The sequence below is a fragment of the Perognathus longimembris genome, chromosome 2 (assembly GCF_023159225.1).
Source record: "Perognathus longimembris pacificus isolate PPM17 chromosome 2, ASM2315922v1, whole genome shotgun sequence".
Lineage (NCBI taxonomy): Eukaryota > Metazoa > Chordata > Mammalia > Rodentia > Heteromyidae > Perognathus > Perognathus longimembris.
The window spans coordinates 118654602-118672343 of NC_063162.1; the positions used below are offsets into that span (position 1 = coordinate 118654602).

The 17742-nt window shown below is 37.9% G+C and overlaps 1 protein-coding gene across 6 annotated transcripts in view; it reads left to right on the forward strand.

Annotated features, from left to right (window-relative positions):
* Positions 1–17742, forward strand: part of Ppp1r9a (protein phosphatase 1 regulatory subunit 9A) — a 275864-nt gene that overhangs the window by 254825 nt on the left and 3297 nt on the right. For 4 of the 6 annotated variants that reach the window (XM_048340051.1, XM_048340052.1, XM_048340053.1 and 1 more), the window contains 4 exons: positions 3992–4079; positions 12273–12471; positions 14393–14512; positions 17255–17437. In XM_048340051.1, coding sequence (XP_048196008.1) covers positions 3992–4079; positions 12273–12471; positions 14393–14512; positions 17255–17437 — 590 coding nt within the window. The remainder of the gene's footprint in view (positions 1–3991; positions 4080–12272; positions 12472–14392; positions 14513–17254; positions 17438–17742) is intronic. The other 2 variants (XM_048340055.1, XM_048340056.1) reach the window with 1 other exon arrangement.

Here is a 17742-nt window from a genome sequence, read left to right on the forward strand (position 1 = left end):
AAATGACACGGTGGAATCTGAGATGGGGAAAGTCCTAATTACTAGCTCAATGATAAGCCTCTCACTAACTGGCAGTTAAACTTCTCCCTAAATGCCAATTAATCTGAAGGAACTATTTTTTCATACATTTATAAAACAGGGTTCTATGACAATATTCTTATTATCTGAGCAACCTAATGCTAAAAGCAAAAGTTTTATCTCTGGACTTGCATAGCATTGGACCCCTTTTAGTCAACCCTGGAGTAAACAAAGAGATTTTGTTTTTTGGCTGAAAAAATGACCTTTTTATTCTGAGTTTCTGGGTGGTTACTAATACATTGCCTGATACAGAACCTATGTTTAGAATTAATGTCATGGTAAATGTAAACTGCCTTTTTAAGGGTTTCACAGAAGCCATGTCTTAATTCATATGTTGCACTGGGCCCCTAGAAGTGATAGGATAAACCTGCATTGCCCAGAGGGAAGAAATTGCATCCATCTAAAGTTGGTAAGCAGATTTGATAAAGGATGCACAACTAGGGCTGGGAATATGGCCTAGTGGCAAGAGTGCTTGCCTCCTATACATGAAGCCCTGGGTTTGATTCCCCAGCACCACATATATGGAAAACGGCCAGAAGTGGCGCTGTGGCTCAAGTGGCAGAGTGCTAGCTTTGAGCAAAAAGAAGCCAGGGACAGTGCTCAGGCCTTAAGTCCAAGGCCCAGGACTGGCAAAAAACAAAAAACCCAAAAAACAAAAAGGATGCACAACTAAAGTGACCATCGTGGAACTTCAAAAAGAAAAAAAAAGTGGAGAAAGGGAAAGGAAGAGGAGGGAGGGAGGGAGGGAATAAAGGAGGAGAAATGAACAGGAACAAGAAAATGAGCAAAACTATTCACTGAAGGCTGGACTTGTGGCTCCAGTGTGAGAGCCAGTTGCCTGTCCAGCAAGCCCAATCCTAGACTTCAATCCCCAGTATCCCCAAAATAAGTACATAAAAAGAAAACAAGAAATCACAAGATTTATAAGCCTCAGAACATGTACTTTCTCATTAGTAGAAAGTAGGAAATTGGAGACCTTAGAGGAATATATGATTAACTTAGTTTTCTTTAAACAGAGCTCTTACATGCAGGGAAGAAGCCATAGGAGATCCCATATCATGAAATAAAGGACAGCCTAGTGGCCCATTGAAGTTAAGATTAAGGAGAAAATGAAGCCTAAGATCAGTATTTCGCTATCAGGAGATCATTTATTACCTCTGAAAATGGAAGCAAGGTTTACAGAGCTTAGAGCTGATGGATTCAGCCAGTGTAGGAGCTCAGACTTTTATTAGTCACAAAATGAGTACTGGAGTGATTTTGAAAAGCCTAATGGAAGCCTACATACAACTAAACAAACAAACAAGCATGGGATGTTTCTTTTTTTCCTGGAATCATAGCAATACAATGTTTTTCCTCTCAGACTAGAAAGATAGATTTGATTGATTTAAAATGGGGCAGTACATTATTCCTTAATCTTACTACTTCAGCCTTATTGAAACATTTATTTCCATGTGTTTCCAAATGTGCTCCTTGGAACACACTTTGACAAATGTGTGAGATAATGATGTGAGGTTGCCTAGCAGCAGGCATTGTGATGAGTAGAATCAGGCTTTTAGTCCTGAGATGTTCAAATAACTACAACACTAATAGGTTACAGAGTGTTTTTTTGTGCATTGTCTCAGCTGGTCTTCTCATACTCATTAGAACATCTCCCATCTACCTCTAATTCAGAAAATAATTAGGTAGTCTCCTTTTAACTTTGCACAGTCCTGGCCATTAAGAGTTGCTTTAGGATTGATCTGGAAGAATTCAGCACTTTTCTTTTCTTTGGGTACTATTTAGAAAATTGAAATCCTGCTTTTGGGGGGAAAAGTCCATTAACAAGATCAGCCTAGAAGGTATCTGTGCCATGTCTATGGATTATTTTTTGTGCCAGTGTCATATCTGTGATGATCTAATTCTGTTACTCAAAGAATAATGATGCAAATGTCTATAATAAATATTTGAGGCAAGAGGTAGATTTTTGACACAGACACATTTCTGGTTCTTGTATTTCATTATGTCATTCAAGGATTTATTGTAATTTGAGTACCTATAGCTAAAATGCAAAAAGCATATAGATAAGGTCTTGAAGAATTTCAGTTGGTGATGCAGCTAGACTCCTCAGCAAGAACTTGTGTGTGAATTTATTTTTCTCTTATTTGGGGATATTTTGCTTGCTACTCCAGTAACTACCATTGAAGCCATGCCTCCAGCCCAGCTTTTTGCTCATCATTTTGTTTCCACTTTTTAAAGTTATCTTTAAGTAGTTGTACAAAAGAATTTCCAGTCAACAAAACAGTTAATTAGTAACAGTGATCAATGGCACCCCTTTCACATGCTCAACTTATCCCTTCCCTCACTTTATTGGGGCATTTAACAAAACAGTTTATGTATAGTGCATCTTGATCTGTGTCATCTCTTTAACATTTAACCACCTTTGGACCCACCCCTTCCTTTATTTTTCTTAAGTTTATAGTATCTACAATGAATTCTTGACTGCATTCTCTCCTCTGCCCACCTTCATTTGTCTGCCCATCTCCCTCTGGCCCTACTGCCCCAGAGTCTGCTGAACTTATCTGGTAGGGGTAGTCTAGACTTTACTCCTCCAGATCTCAGTAGTTAGAGTTACAAGTGGAGCCCAGCAAAATATCATATTTTTTATGGATGTGTGTTGAAGTAAACAAATACAACAAGCAGCATTAATCTGTAAGGTTAAGTACTATCTTAGCGGGCCTGTTCTCGGCATTCTGTGCCAATGTTTTCAGAATTTTTAAAAGAAAAATATTTTATTGTGATCATTTTATTTTATTTTTGAAATAGCATACATTTGTAACAGGAGTTATTCTTGCCTAGCCACTACACTGACATTGAACCCCATTCCCAAAATCTTATTTCTGATTCTTTTTTGAAATTGTTTCAAGTATTCTTATCCACAAGCATCTGCAGTCATTTAAAATGCCAGCATAGCTTAGGGAAGCAAATATCAGATAGCTCTAATTCCTGAGGGATTTCAACATGGAAGGGTTTGGGCACCTTCCACATCATAGGCCAGCCAAATTGTACTCAAGCCCAGCTATCAAGAAAGGTAGCTCATGCCTGCAATGCTAGCTATTCAGGAAACTTAGATATGGAGGACCACAATTTATAGCCAGACTAGGCAGAAAAATTGGTGAGATTCTGTCTCTAAAATAACTAGGAAATTAAAACAAACCAAACAAATAGCTGTAGGCAGAGTTCAAGTACTAGGGTATCAGCTGAGCAAGCACAAGACCCTGAGTTCAAACCCACAGCACCTCCAAAGGGAGGAAAAAAAAGACCTTTCAAAGATACAAATACTTTGATGTTTTGTAGCTGAGCTCCTGCTTAAGATGTCTTCTCCATGTCCTGCTCTCCCCTTTCCCAGGGCTGGTCACAGACAACTAGCAAGGGGAAACTCAAAAGGAAAACTTTAAGTTATAGTTTCTCCCTCAATCTCCTTGACTTTGAGCTGAAGTTCTCTACTGGGCTTTGGAGATCCAGAGGAAATGAGCTAGGTTTCCCTGAAAGCCATGAAAACCCAAAGGCACGAAAGGGCAGAGAGAATCTAGGTACTTGGAGCCAGGAGGTGAAGCCAAGGCAGGATGAAAGGAATGGCATCTTAGTTCTCGACAAGATGAAACAGAAAATGAAGTGATAGTGTTTTTTTCTTGCTTATCCCATTTGTCCCATTGTGTTTGAAGCAAGTTCTTTTTGTGATGAGCATGAATCTCTTTCCTGAGTGACTCTTCCTCTGCATGGCTGTTTCCTTTGACTTTTAGACAAGCAAGGCATTTTATAGCCTTTTGTAATCATAGTTTAGGCAAACACCATAGATTCATGGGTGCACTGTTCTTTTTAAATTATAGCTCTAAAAAATAATAATTTGTGTTTTTAATGTATGTCTATATCCTAGATGATGCTAAAAGCCCCAAATCACTAGCGGCACCCAATTCATTGGTGGTACGAGGAGGAAAAATTAAGCGGAAGTTTGTAGATCTGGGGTAAGTGCTTCATGGTATAAAAAGCAAGCCCTCTGAGAAAGAGGAAAATTCAACTTCCTCCTTCTGACTATCTGCTGTCACCTTTACAAAGGAATTCCAACAAGGGAAAGAAAAGGAAAAAGGAGTCAATAGGTTTTCAGCAGGTAGAAGATATGGGTGGGTGATTAAGAACATAAAGTTATTCCCCAAACTATCTGGCCTTGCTTTTCTGATGTTAACCAGCATCAGGGGGCAGTATTTCTGAGCAGCAGTAATATGCCTAGAATAAGATGAAAGACAACTAAATATATGTCATTACTTGTAGCCTATATCTGGCCTTGGGCAGAGTCATTGGCTCTAAATCAAGTCACGGCCGAATTAGGTCACATGAGCATATTCAACAAATTCAGTATTTTTAAATACGAATTTAATGCCTATGTGATATTTTTTAAAATATTCAGACTTTTTGCCTCACTACCCAGAATGATTTTTTGAAGTTAAGTGCTTGTCATTTAAGATGGTTGTATCTATAAACATTTAAGAATGACTACCATGTCTTGCTGGCTTGGGTATTTGATGGCATTTTCTAGCACTATCAAGTGTGCTTCCTTCTTAGTAAAGACTTTCCTATAGGAAAAGCAGTTTTGACCAGAATATTGCCAAGTTTTCTCAATTTTATTTTGAGATTACATAATCTTACATTTAGGTGTATGCAGAGTAAAGCATAAAGCCTTGAACTCTAACTACCTGGTTTGCCATGTAGCTTTCACATTTTTAAATGTGGAACAAGTTATTTTACCCTGTTGCCTCTCTTATCTTATATAAAATGAGAGTAATACTAAGATCTACCTTATAAAATTAGTGTAGGGTCTAAGTGAGTTTTCATGTAAAATATGTTTAAATGGTACTCTGTATTCAATAATAATGATGATGACAGCAGTCAGCAGCTATTATTATTTATAGTTACAGAACAGTTTTATACTCAGCATTTCATATGATCCTTATACAAATCCAATGACAGTCCTACTATACTTTTATTGATGAAGAACTTCATCTTCATAAAAATGAATTGATTCACTCAGGGTTATGCAGCTTGCAGATTCACTGATGAAGCTATGTCAAAATGGAGCTGTGTCCTTTTTTAGATGTTTATCCAACATACTATGCCAATTCCATTTATGTAAGCATCTAGTGACATCTTTCTTTACAACATTTGGCATTCATCTCAATATTTTTCTCAATATTATAAGCTAAGAAAGAAACACCCATTCCTAAAAAAATTGTAAAATCATTTAAATATCATGGATCTACGATGTAGATTATTTTCCCTTTGTTTTCTTTTTTCCCTGCCTCTTTCTTGACAATAAACTTTGGTGATAAATTATACCTTCCTTTCCATTACTGGAGAATAGAATTCAGGGAAAGGAGAGAGAATTCCCATGTTATTTACTTTTGTTGGTTTTGCTTTTGTGTATTTTTCCTTTTATCCTTTACAATGGAGACAGGATAGAAAGCTTGCATTATACAGAAAGAATCCTAGGGAAAATAGAGTAAATCTGAGGCCATGAGCAACTCAAAACAGTGGCTTCACTATAAAAAATAAACACACCTATTTTATGCTTTATAATACTCAGAATTATCAAGCATAACACAGTAGAAAAATAATGAAGCCTTATAAGAAAGAGAGCAGGAGCTGCACAAATAAACAGTGGAAAAAAACCTCAGACACCTCTGAAATGACACTGTCCCCCCCTCTGGTCCCTGGATCAAAGACACAGTCAGAGCCTCTCACCTTTAAGGCTTCACCTAACATAGGTGTGAACATGGTGGCTTGAAGGGAGCAGGGTGTTTGGCTGAATCCCATGAAGAAATCAAGCACATCCAGAAGGTGTTGGTGCATGCTTTCTGTACTTTGATGTGCAGCCATATATGCTTTATAGCAAGCCACAGAGAGAGAATCAAGTGTGGCTGTCACCACCCTTGTCACCACCAAGTCCTGAGCTTGCTCAGGACTGCCTAGACAGTTAAACCTCTGCAAAACATGAATTCTAGATCTCCTCCCATTTCCATAGTTATCAGTCATTTCCTATGTACCAATGCTACTAAATAGTTGGCAATTAGAATTGTAATTTTATAATTATATATAATTATGGTCCAATTTTATCAGGATGGTAAGGAGTTCACATAATTGAACAAGAGAAATTTTCTCTGTTTCAAAAATAATCATTGTTGAACTCTCAGAATAATTGGGTAACACTAATCAAATCTAATGACAGCCTTTGTCCTCCTATATGGTCGATAATGGGCCCAGAACCTTCTGAAACATATTCCCGGAGCAACAGAATTACCGCCCTGTAGGAGCTTAACGCAGTGGAGTTGGTTTGTGCAGGTGGGGAGCAAAGCCTAATCACCCAAAGCTCAAGTCGAACTGCATTTGCAGAAAAGAGCTGGGAATGGACTCCTCACTCCTTTGCAGCTGCCTCAGAAAAAGGAGACAAGGATTCACAGATTGAGTTAATAATTGTATCTCAGGCTTGACCTTCAGTTCTTCTTAGGTTGTTAAAATCTGTCAAGGTCCTAGTCAGTTATAACCTGTAGCTGCTAAATTGTAAAGAGAGACTTTGGTTAAAATTGATTTCAGGTTTTATCTCCCCACAGAGTAGAATTTACTCTCTCATGTTCCTTGTGGCAACATAATGGCTCAGATACACAACCAGCATGAGACAGATAAAGAAAATGGATGAGGATATAATCATAATAAATAAGCTCAGCAAAAGATATACGATTGGATTCTATACCTTTGCAAATATATACTCAGTGAAAATTAGGATTTCTACTGGGAGCACAGCAGACAGCAAATTTGGGAAGCATTCCATTTCCAGAGTTGTTAATCCCTTAAACTGCCTACCAAAGGGTCAGATAATATTCTGTCCTAAAGGCTGGAGTAGATGGCCACTGATGTGAGTGGAGCAAATCCCTTGATCCCTGTACAACAGCACCCGGTTTAGTCATGGAATGGAATGCCCTCTGAGCAAATCTGTGTGCTGTGTAAGTATAGATAGATGGCAGTACATTGGGAAAGTGACTGGGCCAGGAGATGGCTCTCCTCTGTTGTAGGAAATTTGCACTCACCTCTAAAGTATGAACAGTGAAAGAACATTGAGCTGGAATGCAAGGTAGCCATCCTGACTTTTCCATAGGTAAGTTACCGTGGTTTCCTATGAAAAATAAGTGGGTTGGACACAGCTGGTATTTAACTTGCTTGTTCACCTCTATATGCTCTAGTATGGTTGGCATCTAGTCCACAATGAGAAGTACTGTAGGATAAAATACATGCTGAATTCAAAGATTTAGTAAGAAATAACCCAGGCATAATGGGTCGCAATATCAGCTGTCAGCAGCCTGAACTTTATAATGATACCCTGTCTTGAACCCTATCCCCCCAAAACAATGAAATATCTTGTTAGTTTTAGAATGTTCATTACATGTTAAATGATGTTTTAGACTGATGTATTATTATTAAAATATATTTTACCTGTAGGTTTTCATGCGGTTACTAGGAAGTTTTATCTTACATATATGATTCATATTATTTCTATTGAACACTATTGATCTACCTGATTCAATTCTATTAGAAAATCCTCTGATTTCTAATGCATTTTCAGTTGGTTATGAATTCATTCATTTTTATTTCTATCCTAATTTTTGTTAAAAAAATAATTTGTCTACATACAAAACTATATGCTTTAAAACAGCATAATTTATTTTAAAAGTAAACAAAATAGGGAAACATAAAAAAGCAAAAGTAAGGTTAGTTCTTTACCTATATTGTTTCTAGAAATACCTAGTCAACACAGTAGTAGCTTTTGAGTGAAAGCTAAAAGCATAATGTCAAAATGGTTAATGACCTCAGTTCAAATTCCAGCACTACTACTTATCTCAGGCAAGTTACTAAACCTTTCTGTACTTTACTTTCTTCATAAGTAAATAGACACACACATACACACACACACACACACACACAAACACACCAAGTCCACTTGCACCATCTTCAGATTGTTGGGAAGACTGAAGGGGCCACACTTAAGAACACTTCAAGTCCTTAATAAACATCAATTGCTATTATTATCATTTATATGTAAAGCAAGCTTTCTGGGAGGGGATATAAAACAAACTATTCTTCATCCATCTGTATTTTGCTGTCAATCTTGTTCATGCAAGGATGCCTTTTGCAATTCTCTGAAGAATGAATGAGCTCTATGGATTATACTTCAAGCAATTCTTCATAGGTGGAATTTCTCTCTGGGGCTTTCAGTAAATCATGGAATAACAGTGAGGTTGAGATTGCATCCTGGGGCAAGTACCTAAGGGAGCTCTGCCATGCTACTAAGCAAGACGAGGTCCCTGCTTAATAGTCATCTGAGCTTGATAGAAACCTGCCCATCTGTAGAATTGAACATTGAGATGTGTGTGTGTGTGTGTGTGTGTGTGTGTGTGTGTGTGTGCAAGTAGGAAAAAGCCTTTCCTCTGCCTACAGCAAGTAGGTGCTTCCATAAAGGCTTTCTAATAAGGCCAGCTCATCCCTACTTGAGCAGACTTATCCACCCCAAAACCATGTCAGTTTTACTTGCACTTATCAATTTGATATTCACTTTTAATTTTAGGTAGCTTACATGCCTGCAACCTAGCAAACTTACATTCCTAAGAAGTGAACACTTTTCTGTTCTTAAAAACAAACAAAACTCTCAGAAATCTCAGGTTACAATTTTAACCTGAAGGGTATCTATCTCACTACCCTAAGTAATGTGGTTAACTTTATACATTAAAAATACAAATACATTGAGCAGGACACATTGTATTCATCAACTGAGATGTTGAATATAATCCCTCTGTACAACTACTTAAAGATAGAAAATAAAATGGGAAAAGAAAAATAAATACATAATACAAATGAGTTTAAGTGAGTTTTAGATTGTATTTTTACACAAAGTGGGACTTAAGTGAAAGGGTAAGCCTTAGGAGTTAAATTATGACAAGTTAGATATTGAGAGCTCCAAAACCATTTACCTCCCCCTGGTCTGTAGTTACATTTTAAGGAGATGAGGGAGTCAGCCCTATGATTAAGCACTTGGAGAGGATCCCAGGGCTCTAAAGCCAGAGTTCAAGTCTTAGCATCCTTCTGGAGATATATACTTAACGTTCATAAAGACAAGAACTCAAGGTCCTTTCCAGGCTGAATTTCTGTAAGTTCAGGGGATATATTTTTCTCCCTTTCTCTGAGACACTAGGAAGATAGCTGTCCTTTTATAACCATCAAGATTTATATTTAGGGCTGGGAATATGGCCTAGTGGCAAGAGTGCTTGCCTGGTAAACATGAAGCCCTAGGTTTGATTCCTCAGCACCACATATATAGAAAATGACCAGAAGTGGCACTGTGGCTCAAGTGGCAGAGTACTAGCCTTGAGCAAAAAGAAGCCAGGGACAGTGCTCAGGCCCTGAATTCAAGGCCCAGGACTGGCCAAAAAAAAAAAGTTTATATTTATAGGGGTTGTTCACCTTAGTGTATAGGTTGGCATCGGGTTCTCATAATGTCATCCTAGAAATGGGAAATCTGAGCCTGAGGCTCAGGACAACAACTTTCTGTAAGTAAATAATAATGGGTTGTGCTCCAGAAAAAAATGCTATTAGCCTTCAAAATATTAATAAAGTTATTTTTTAAAAACTTTTAAGAGTCAGCACAGATGTGAGTTAAAATTCAGGTTGCAAGTAAACTCTGCCTTTCTGCTCCCCTTAATTCTGACTTGTTAAGCCTAAGTACTCAGGATCTGAATCTGAGCAGCTGGACCAGATGGTTATTTACAAGATTATTTAGGAACTACTGCACTAGTCCACTACTAAGGAAGAAATAACTTCTTACAGGGACTTAGTTGCCTCTGCTAGCACACCATGTATGTTTAGTTACTGTATCACTTTTCCTAGTGATAAAAAACAAGTAGACCTAAGGGGGAAATATACATATGTGTGTGTGTGTATTATATGTCTTAGTATAATATATACTATAAATTATGCATATATGTATTATGTATTTATTTATTCAGTTTAGATTTTAGTATACAATTAAGGATTGACATATCTCTGGTTGGTCTTTCTTTATCATATTTAAAGACTACCAAGAAATGCACTATTAAATTCTAGATCTTCTGGAATGTTGCAAGTGGCCAACAATTTTATTGACCCAGCCTAATGATCTCAATCTTTTACCAAATTTTTTACAGATTTCTCCATTTTCTGTACCTATTCATATACTCCCTTTAAATTATGTATTATGTAATATAAATAATATAAAATAAATAATAATATAACTATAAATAAAATTAATATATAATTACAAGATATAAATGTAATTACAAGATTCCTTTATATGTATTATTCCATTTAGGTATCACAATAACATTTGAAACTACACCAGGAATCTCAGAAGTGATGCTATTTGTATCAATTTAAAATACATTTCAAAATATAGTTGGGGGATTAGAAGAGTGGTTTAGGTGGTAGAGTGACAGCCAGTGAACAAAAGCAGTAAATACTGAGTTCAAGGCCTGGTCTTGGAATAATATATATATATATATATATATATGTATATGTATGTATGTATGTATGTATGTTTGTGTGTGTGAAATGAAATGTAAGGAGACTAAAATTCAACATACACGTGGGACAAAAATCATCTAGCCTGGGTACTGAGGCTCTCTTAAATGAGAGAGAATCATTGAGGCACTCTTAAATGCGAGGGAATCTTTATGGCCAGGAAAGCAAGCAAATAGTCATCACTCCATCAAATATTATTTGGACATACCAAAATGACCTCTTCCAATATTCACATAATGTAAATCACTATCATTGGGCTCATGGCAATTATTTCTCATTTAATCAAAAGGTAAGTATAATAGTACCAGCATTAATGCAAAATCTTTGTTTTTGTATTATGTTCCTAAAATGCCTGAATCCTTTATTTTTATTAGGTGATAAATAGATGATAGACAGACAGATAGATAGATAGATAGACAGATAAATAGATAGACAGATACAGTGTTTTGGATGTGGTGCTGGAATTTGGAACTCAGAACCTTGCATTTTCTTGGTTGGCTCTTTACCTTTGAACCCAACTCTAGTTCTTTTTGCTTTTTAGATACTTTTTTTTTTTTAGATAAATTCCTCCTTTTACCTGAGGAGGACCCAAATCCTCCTACCTCTGCCTCCCATACAGATAGTATTACAGGTGTCTACCACCATGTCTAGCTCATTTTTTAAGATAAGATCGCACTAATATTTTTTTTCCAGATTGGCCTTGAACCACAATTCTCCCACTGAAGCCTCAGGAACAGTTGTGATTGCCGGCCCAAATCCTTTCAATATTTAGCAATAGACAAACTTTTACAGTCTAATAATTTTCAAAGCACTTGCCTAACATTATTTTTTTTAATTCTTAAAATCCATAGATGAGGTGCATAAAAATCTTCACTTGTTACACAGAGAGAGGCCGAGAAGATGTGAGGCCACATACTCAGAGGAAGGACATTCAAGTGAACGAAGAGAACTTAGGCTCTGGTGCTCCTGTGAAAGTACAGATGACACACCAATAAACGGAGCTCTGTTTAAAGTATTATAATTGCTGAGAATTCCAGATGATTTAAATGTATTGATTTCTAAAGCCTTAAGGGTAGGAACATGAATCCAAAGAAAGGCAGGGGGTTCCTTATGAGAAAATTTGACTCAGGCAGTAGGATCTGATATGGCACTAGAGGGGAAGAATGCTGAGCTGGTGCCTTCAGCGCAGTCCCTAAAAGATGGTGTCAGCTGTGAGTTTGCATTCACATCCATATACAATTATTAGGTGCATTTAATAAATGCTCACCATGGCAATAGCCTTATGAGAGTACTGAATTAGAAATATGCTCACTGCCTTAAGTATGAAACTGTAACCCCTCTGTACATGACTTTAACGATAAAGAAAGGGAAAAAAAAGAAAGATATACAGAAGAGAAAAAAATCTATGAAGATTAACGCGCTGTGGCCCAAAGTACAAAGTTTTAACTCTATTAAGGAGGAGGATTTCTCAGTTGCTTCAAACGATAGTGAGTTCTTTCAGAAGTTGGTTCACTAAACCTTTTACCTCTTCTTTCTCTAACCTACTCATTATTTTCACACAACAGGATCTTCAGAAGCAGACTGGAAAACCGGAAAGCCCAGCGACCCTCTGCAACTCCGGCCTCCACTCGCTCCCCTTGCATGCCTTTCTTGTGGTTTAATGAAAGTCGGAAAGGATCCTATTCCTTCGGGAACCTGCCTTCACCTACCAATCCCCTTCAGCCTTCTCCTGAGACTCTAATTTCTGATAAAACTGGGTCCAAGGTAGAAAATGTGTGGATTTTTTTAAAAAAAGCAAACGAGAAAAATGCAGATCCCTCTTCCTCTTCAGTCTTTTGGGAGACATTCTCCACTTGTGTGTGTCCTCCGGATTCAAGGAACCAAAGTGCTAACCAACCTCGCAATAAGTAATGCATGGTGTTTCTTGTGTGGGGAAAGGAAAACCTCACGTAACCATCACCTGCTTAATACTTTAATACTGTTCATTCTAGATTGTATATGACTCTGATTTGCCTGTCTTTTCATCTACTCCTGTTTAATCTGTTTGACAGTTAAGCCATGCTAGGAAAGAAGCATTTGAATCATGAAACAGTATGGTAGATCTATTTACTAAGTATTCTGCTTTAAATCACTTTATGAAACTATTTCACCATGCTCTTTAAGATTAGCCCCAGAAAATGTAAATTTGGGATTGAATGTATCTTTGATCATCTTAGCGAAATTCATTAAAACATATGTATCCCCTTATTTCTTCTTTTCATATCAAACACTCATGCTAAATAGCTGTTGTAATTCTGTCATGAGGTTCTTTAACTTCACCAGGAAGGGTTAGGAACTGAATGCATGAATGTGATTTTTTGGGAATGCACGATGGTTATTTCCAGCATGACACTGCAAACTTTTTCTAACATTTTATTGATACTCAAATGATACCTAACTTTCTTACCTTGTTAACTCTCTTTTTTTTTCCTGTGTACACTTTTCTTTCTCACACAGAAGCAGAATAATCTTACTTGAATATAATTCTTTTCTTGAGGTCAGCTACTCAAAGGGTTTATTGAAGGGAGGAGGAGGCTGGGGTGATGTTTCCGTTGATAATACTACATGGTGCTATTCGTGATAGTCTGTGTGCAGTGATCTGCTGCTTACATTCTCTGTTGGTCTAGAAAGGAGCTTAACGGAAAATTAGCAGTCTAGGAAGTAGACTCTGAAACAAGATGGTGTTGATCAAGTGCTTAGAGTTCCTGGGAATCCAGACATTCTACAATTGTTAGCAGGTTTTCACAGCAATAAGCCATTGTTTTTGCCTTTTAATATCCAATCTGAGGCATCTAAATGTTGCTGGAATAATTTTGCTGTTATCCTGTACTAAAGAGACTCCATACTGGGTTTAAACCATTTTCACAACTAGAACATTGTTAAGTAATTGTAATATCCACTGAACTGGTCAGAACAGTTCTAGGGAAGTGTTTTTGTTGTTGTTGATTTTTACATACTCCACCTTACACACCTCCCCATCCTTTGGTGATTGGTGGGACTTGCATCTCTTCTATGCAGCAGCCGCTTTGGTTGTCTGCTGGCACTATGAGAGAATCGTGTTCCAGCATGTGACTAGTGGTGCATCACCAGATTGCACCCTGCCCCAGAACTCATCATCATGAAGGGTACATCTACGAGACGATCTGTCACTTCTCACAGTATATTTATCATGGCCACACACACACACACACACACACTATCCTTCCCAAGGGTGCTCTAGCTAACTTCCCTGATATGAATTGCCACCTGTTCCTAATAACTCAGCCTCTCCACATCTTCTCATGTTCTTACTTAACACTGCTGCTCATCATGATTTGGGTCAAGGCAGATAGGCTTATTAATACCACTTTTCTGAGCAGCTGCAGAGAATAATGAATTCTATACCCTTAGAGAAAGATTGGAGAATCACTTCTCTAAAATATCGACTGCTTATCAGATGGAGAAAGTGCCTCAAATTCCCCCATCAACCACACACACAAAAAGTATCCTCAACCAAAGTCTGATTGAAGGTCATCCAAACAAGTATGACTTACTTCTAAGACAGCTGAAAAATGGCCTTTAGAGAACTTGTAAACATACCTACCTCTGGTTCACTCACGTGTTCCATTAATACTGAACTTCATTTTTTTTTTTTTTTTTTTTACAGAATTTTACCTTCAATGATGACTTTAGTCCCAGCAGTACCAGTTCAGCAGACCTGAGTGGCTTAGGAGCAGAACCCAAAACACCAGGGCTCTCTCAGTCCTTAGCACTGTCATCAGATGAGGTACTTTCATGTCACTATTGCTTTCTCATATCACATGTTTTACTTATGACCTATCACAGGAAACTAACACAGGGTAGATTTTTGCCTAAAAATATCATTAATTATAGTTTTGCATGGAATACAAAGTGTTCCTGATTTCACTGCTCCTTGCTCAATGTGAAAGCAAAGTGTTGTTTTGCAAGTTCTCAAGTTTTGCAAGTTCCATTTTAAGTGTGGAAATATGTTGGTGGAAAGGCTGTGCACTGGAAAGAAAAATGGCAAACAGGGGCTGGGAATGTGGCTTAGCCATAGAGTGCTTGCCTAGCAGGCATGAAACCCTGGGTTCCATTCCTCAGGCCCACATAAACAGAAAAGGACAGAAGTGGCGCTGTGGCTCAAGAGGTAGAGTGCTAGCCTTGGGCAAAAAGAAGCCAGGGACAGTGCTCAGGCCCTGAGTCCCAGGCTCCAGGACTGGCAAAATAAAAAAGAAAGAAAAATGGCAAACAATTCAGAACACATGAGATTTGGCAAACTCCTGCCGAGCCAGCCGGCAGTGAACAGGAAAAGAAAAAGGAAAAATAAGGCAAGAGAAAAAAGACAAGAGGCAAAGATGGGGTACGGGAGGTCTGCATCTCGAGATTGAAACTCAAGACTGCAGCCATGTTTATTCTTAAATTCCAGCTTATATACAGTTTGGCAACCAGGAAATAGCATAGGATTAACTAAGGTTTGAGAAAACAGGAAGGCCCTGAAATTGGTAAATAACAACAGACAGTAAAACAAGATATGGTTGAATGGTTTACATAACAGACTCTTGTTGACATAATAAAACATCTCGGGATTAGTACTGTCCTTCAAGTAAACCATGTCCTTGCATGTTCTTGAGATAACAACATAGCCAGAGGTTAGGATGAATTTTGTTGTTGGCTCCCTAAGCCATGACCTTGCACGCCCTTGAGAATAAGTCAGAAGTCAGGGTGAATTTCGCTGTTGGCTCCCGACACAAACTATGCATGTCCTTCCTTCTTTGCCTCCTCACAATCACCTGTACTCCAAGATTCTAACATTCCTTCTGAATATGTTATGCAATCGTTGTAGCTCTGATAAGAGAGGGAAATAGGCTCCAAATCACTTATATAGAAGCTAGGGCCAAGATTAGCATTGCTACCTAAGCTCACACCTATCGTCCTGTCTACTACTCAGGAGGCTGAGATCTGAGGATAACAGTTAGAAGCCAGCTTGGGTAGAATTGTCCTCAAGACCTTTCATCTCCAATTAACCAGCACAATACTCCAGAAGTGGAGGTGTGGCTCCAATGATAGAGCTTCACCCTTGAGCAAAAAATGCTAAGCAAGATCATCAAGCTGTGAGTTCAAGCCCCAGTAGTAGCACAGAAAAAAAAGAAGAAACAACACAAAAAAAAAAAAAAGAAGAAAGATTAGCATTGCTAAGCATTAACTGGAGATGAATTGCATAGAGAGAGGCAGGAAACTACATTAAGAACATAATTGACTTAGGTCCCAAAGTGGGAGGCAGGAAACCATGTAATTAAGAAAATGTGTGCCCTTACTTAAATATTGTCTTTTTTTCTTTATAACCTTTTTCTTTAGTAAAATTTGTTTTCTACCTCATAAATTTTCTGCCCTTATTATTTGAGCTGGGTATGAGTTTTATATTACAAATGTGGACTATATATGTTGTGTGTGCTGTTTCTGTAACGCTGTTCTTCTTGATTCCTTTGTTGCTGTCACTCAGAGCCTGGATATGATAGATGATGAGGTGAGCCATCAGGGGGCTGTGTGTGGTGCTTTGATGTTTGAGCTAGGTATTATCTCCCTAGGTATGATTTTTAAAAGTCAAACAATACGAGAATGCTTTCCTCTACTGTGGAACGACTTCCTATGTTAAATAGCTTTACTCTGCCATATTTGCATCTTAGACAAAAGTTGCCCTTGATTTATCTGCCATCACCATTACCTTGACATGGTCCATTCTGTGTCATCCCCTCTGCCTTCATCTCGGCTTACCCCATCCCTTCTTCTGTGCTCCTCACATAGGTCACTGAGGTGACTCCGGGCTCTTCCAAGGCCTGTCATTGCTTCATGCCCTCTCAGTTTAGTAGTTCTGGGACCTATCCTGACCCTTTGTACTATTAAAAGGAACATTCTGCAGTGGACAGAGCCTGAAACTTGGAATAAACCACTTACTGTTGAGCCCTGCCACTTGTTCACTGTGTTGTCTTAACTCATGTAGACATTCTGGGCCTCAGTATTTTTTTATGTACTAAAAGTAATTACAGATATTCTTGCCCCACCTCTCCCACAAGTTGGCTTGCTATTCAAGTGAAATAATGGTTGTGCAATTTTCCTGAAGATGGCTTGTGGGCTTCATGCTCTCCTCTTCAAAGTGAAAAAGATCTCCCAAAATTGACTGTGTTTGAATACAACTCTAAGGTCCTGTCAGAGGATAAGTGCAGAGTGATGCACTGCATGTAGAGATCTATGAATTTTTCCTTTTTATACCTGATAATATATCTAGAGTGTTCTATAATGTAAACGCTTGCAATATTAGAGTAAATATTTTCTTACAATAGTAAGCTTCCTACATTAACAATTGTACATGTGTGTTTCTTTTTAACACAACTTGAACCATTATCATTATATGAAGTATGGCTCTAGTAGCTTATGAAATACCTTTTGCTAGCATAATATGAGCCATGGCAGCTTGGTCCTTTAACAACAATGCATAACATTCCTGTCTCAGATCCTTGATGATGGACAGTCTCCCAAACACAGTCAGTGTCCGAATCGGGCCGTTCATGAATGGAGTGTGCAGCAGGTTTCTCACTGGTTAATGAGCCTAAATCTGGAGCAGTATGTATCTGAATTCAGTACCCAAAACATCACTGGAGAGCAGCTCATGCAGTTGGATGGAAATAAACTTAAGGTAAAGAATTATATATCTGTGTTAGGTTATCAGATATAATTTGCATTACTAAGCATCTAAATTGTTTTCATTAGATTCTTGCACTCTGCATACCTGAGCTCTAATTCTCATTAACAATCAGCAGAAAAGATGATTAAGTTTTTTGAACCAGAAATTAAGTTTCAGAAAGTCCACCAAGGGTTCTGAATTAAATGGTAGGCTGCTGATTAGGAGAGAGGTAGGGTTCCACTCCATTGCTTCACCTGGCAACACATGGTCCATATATTCACTTTACTTATTTCCCATGTAGTATGAGTTGTATTGAT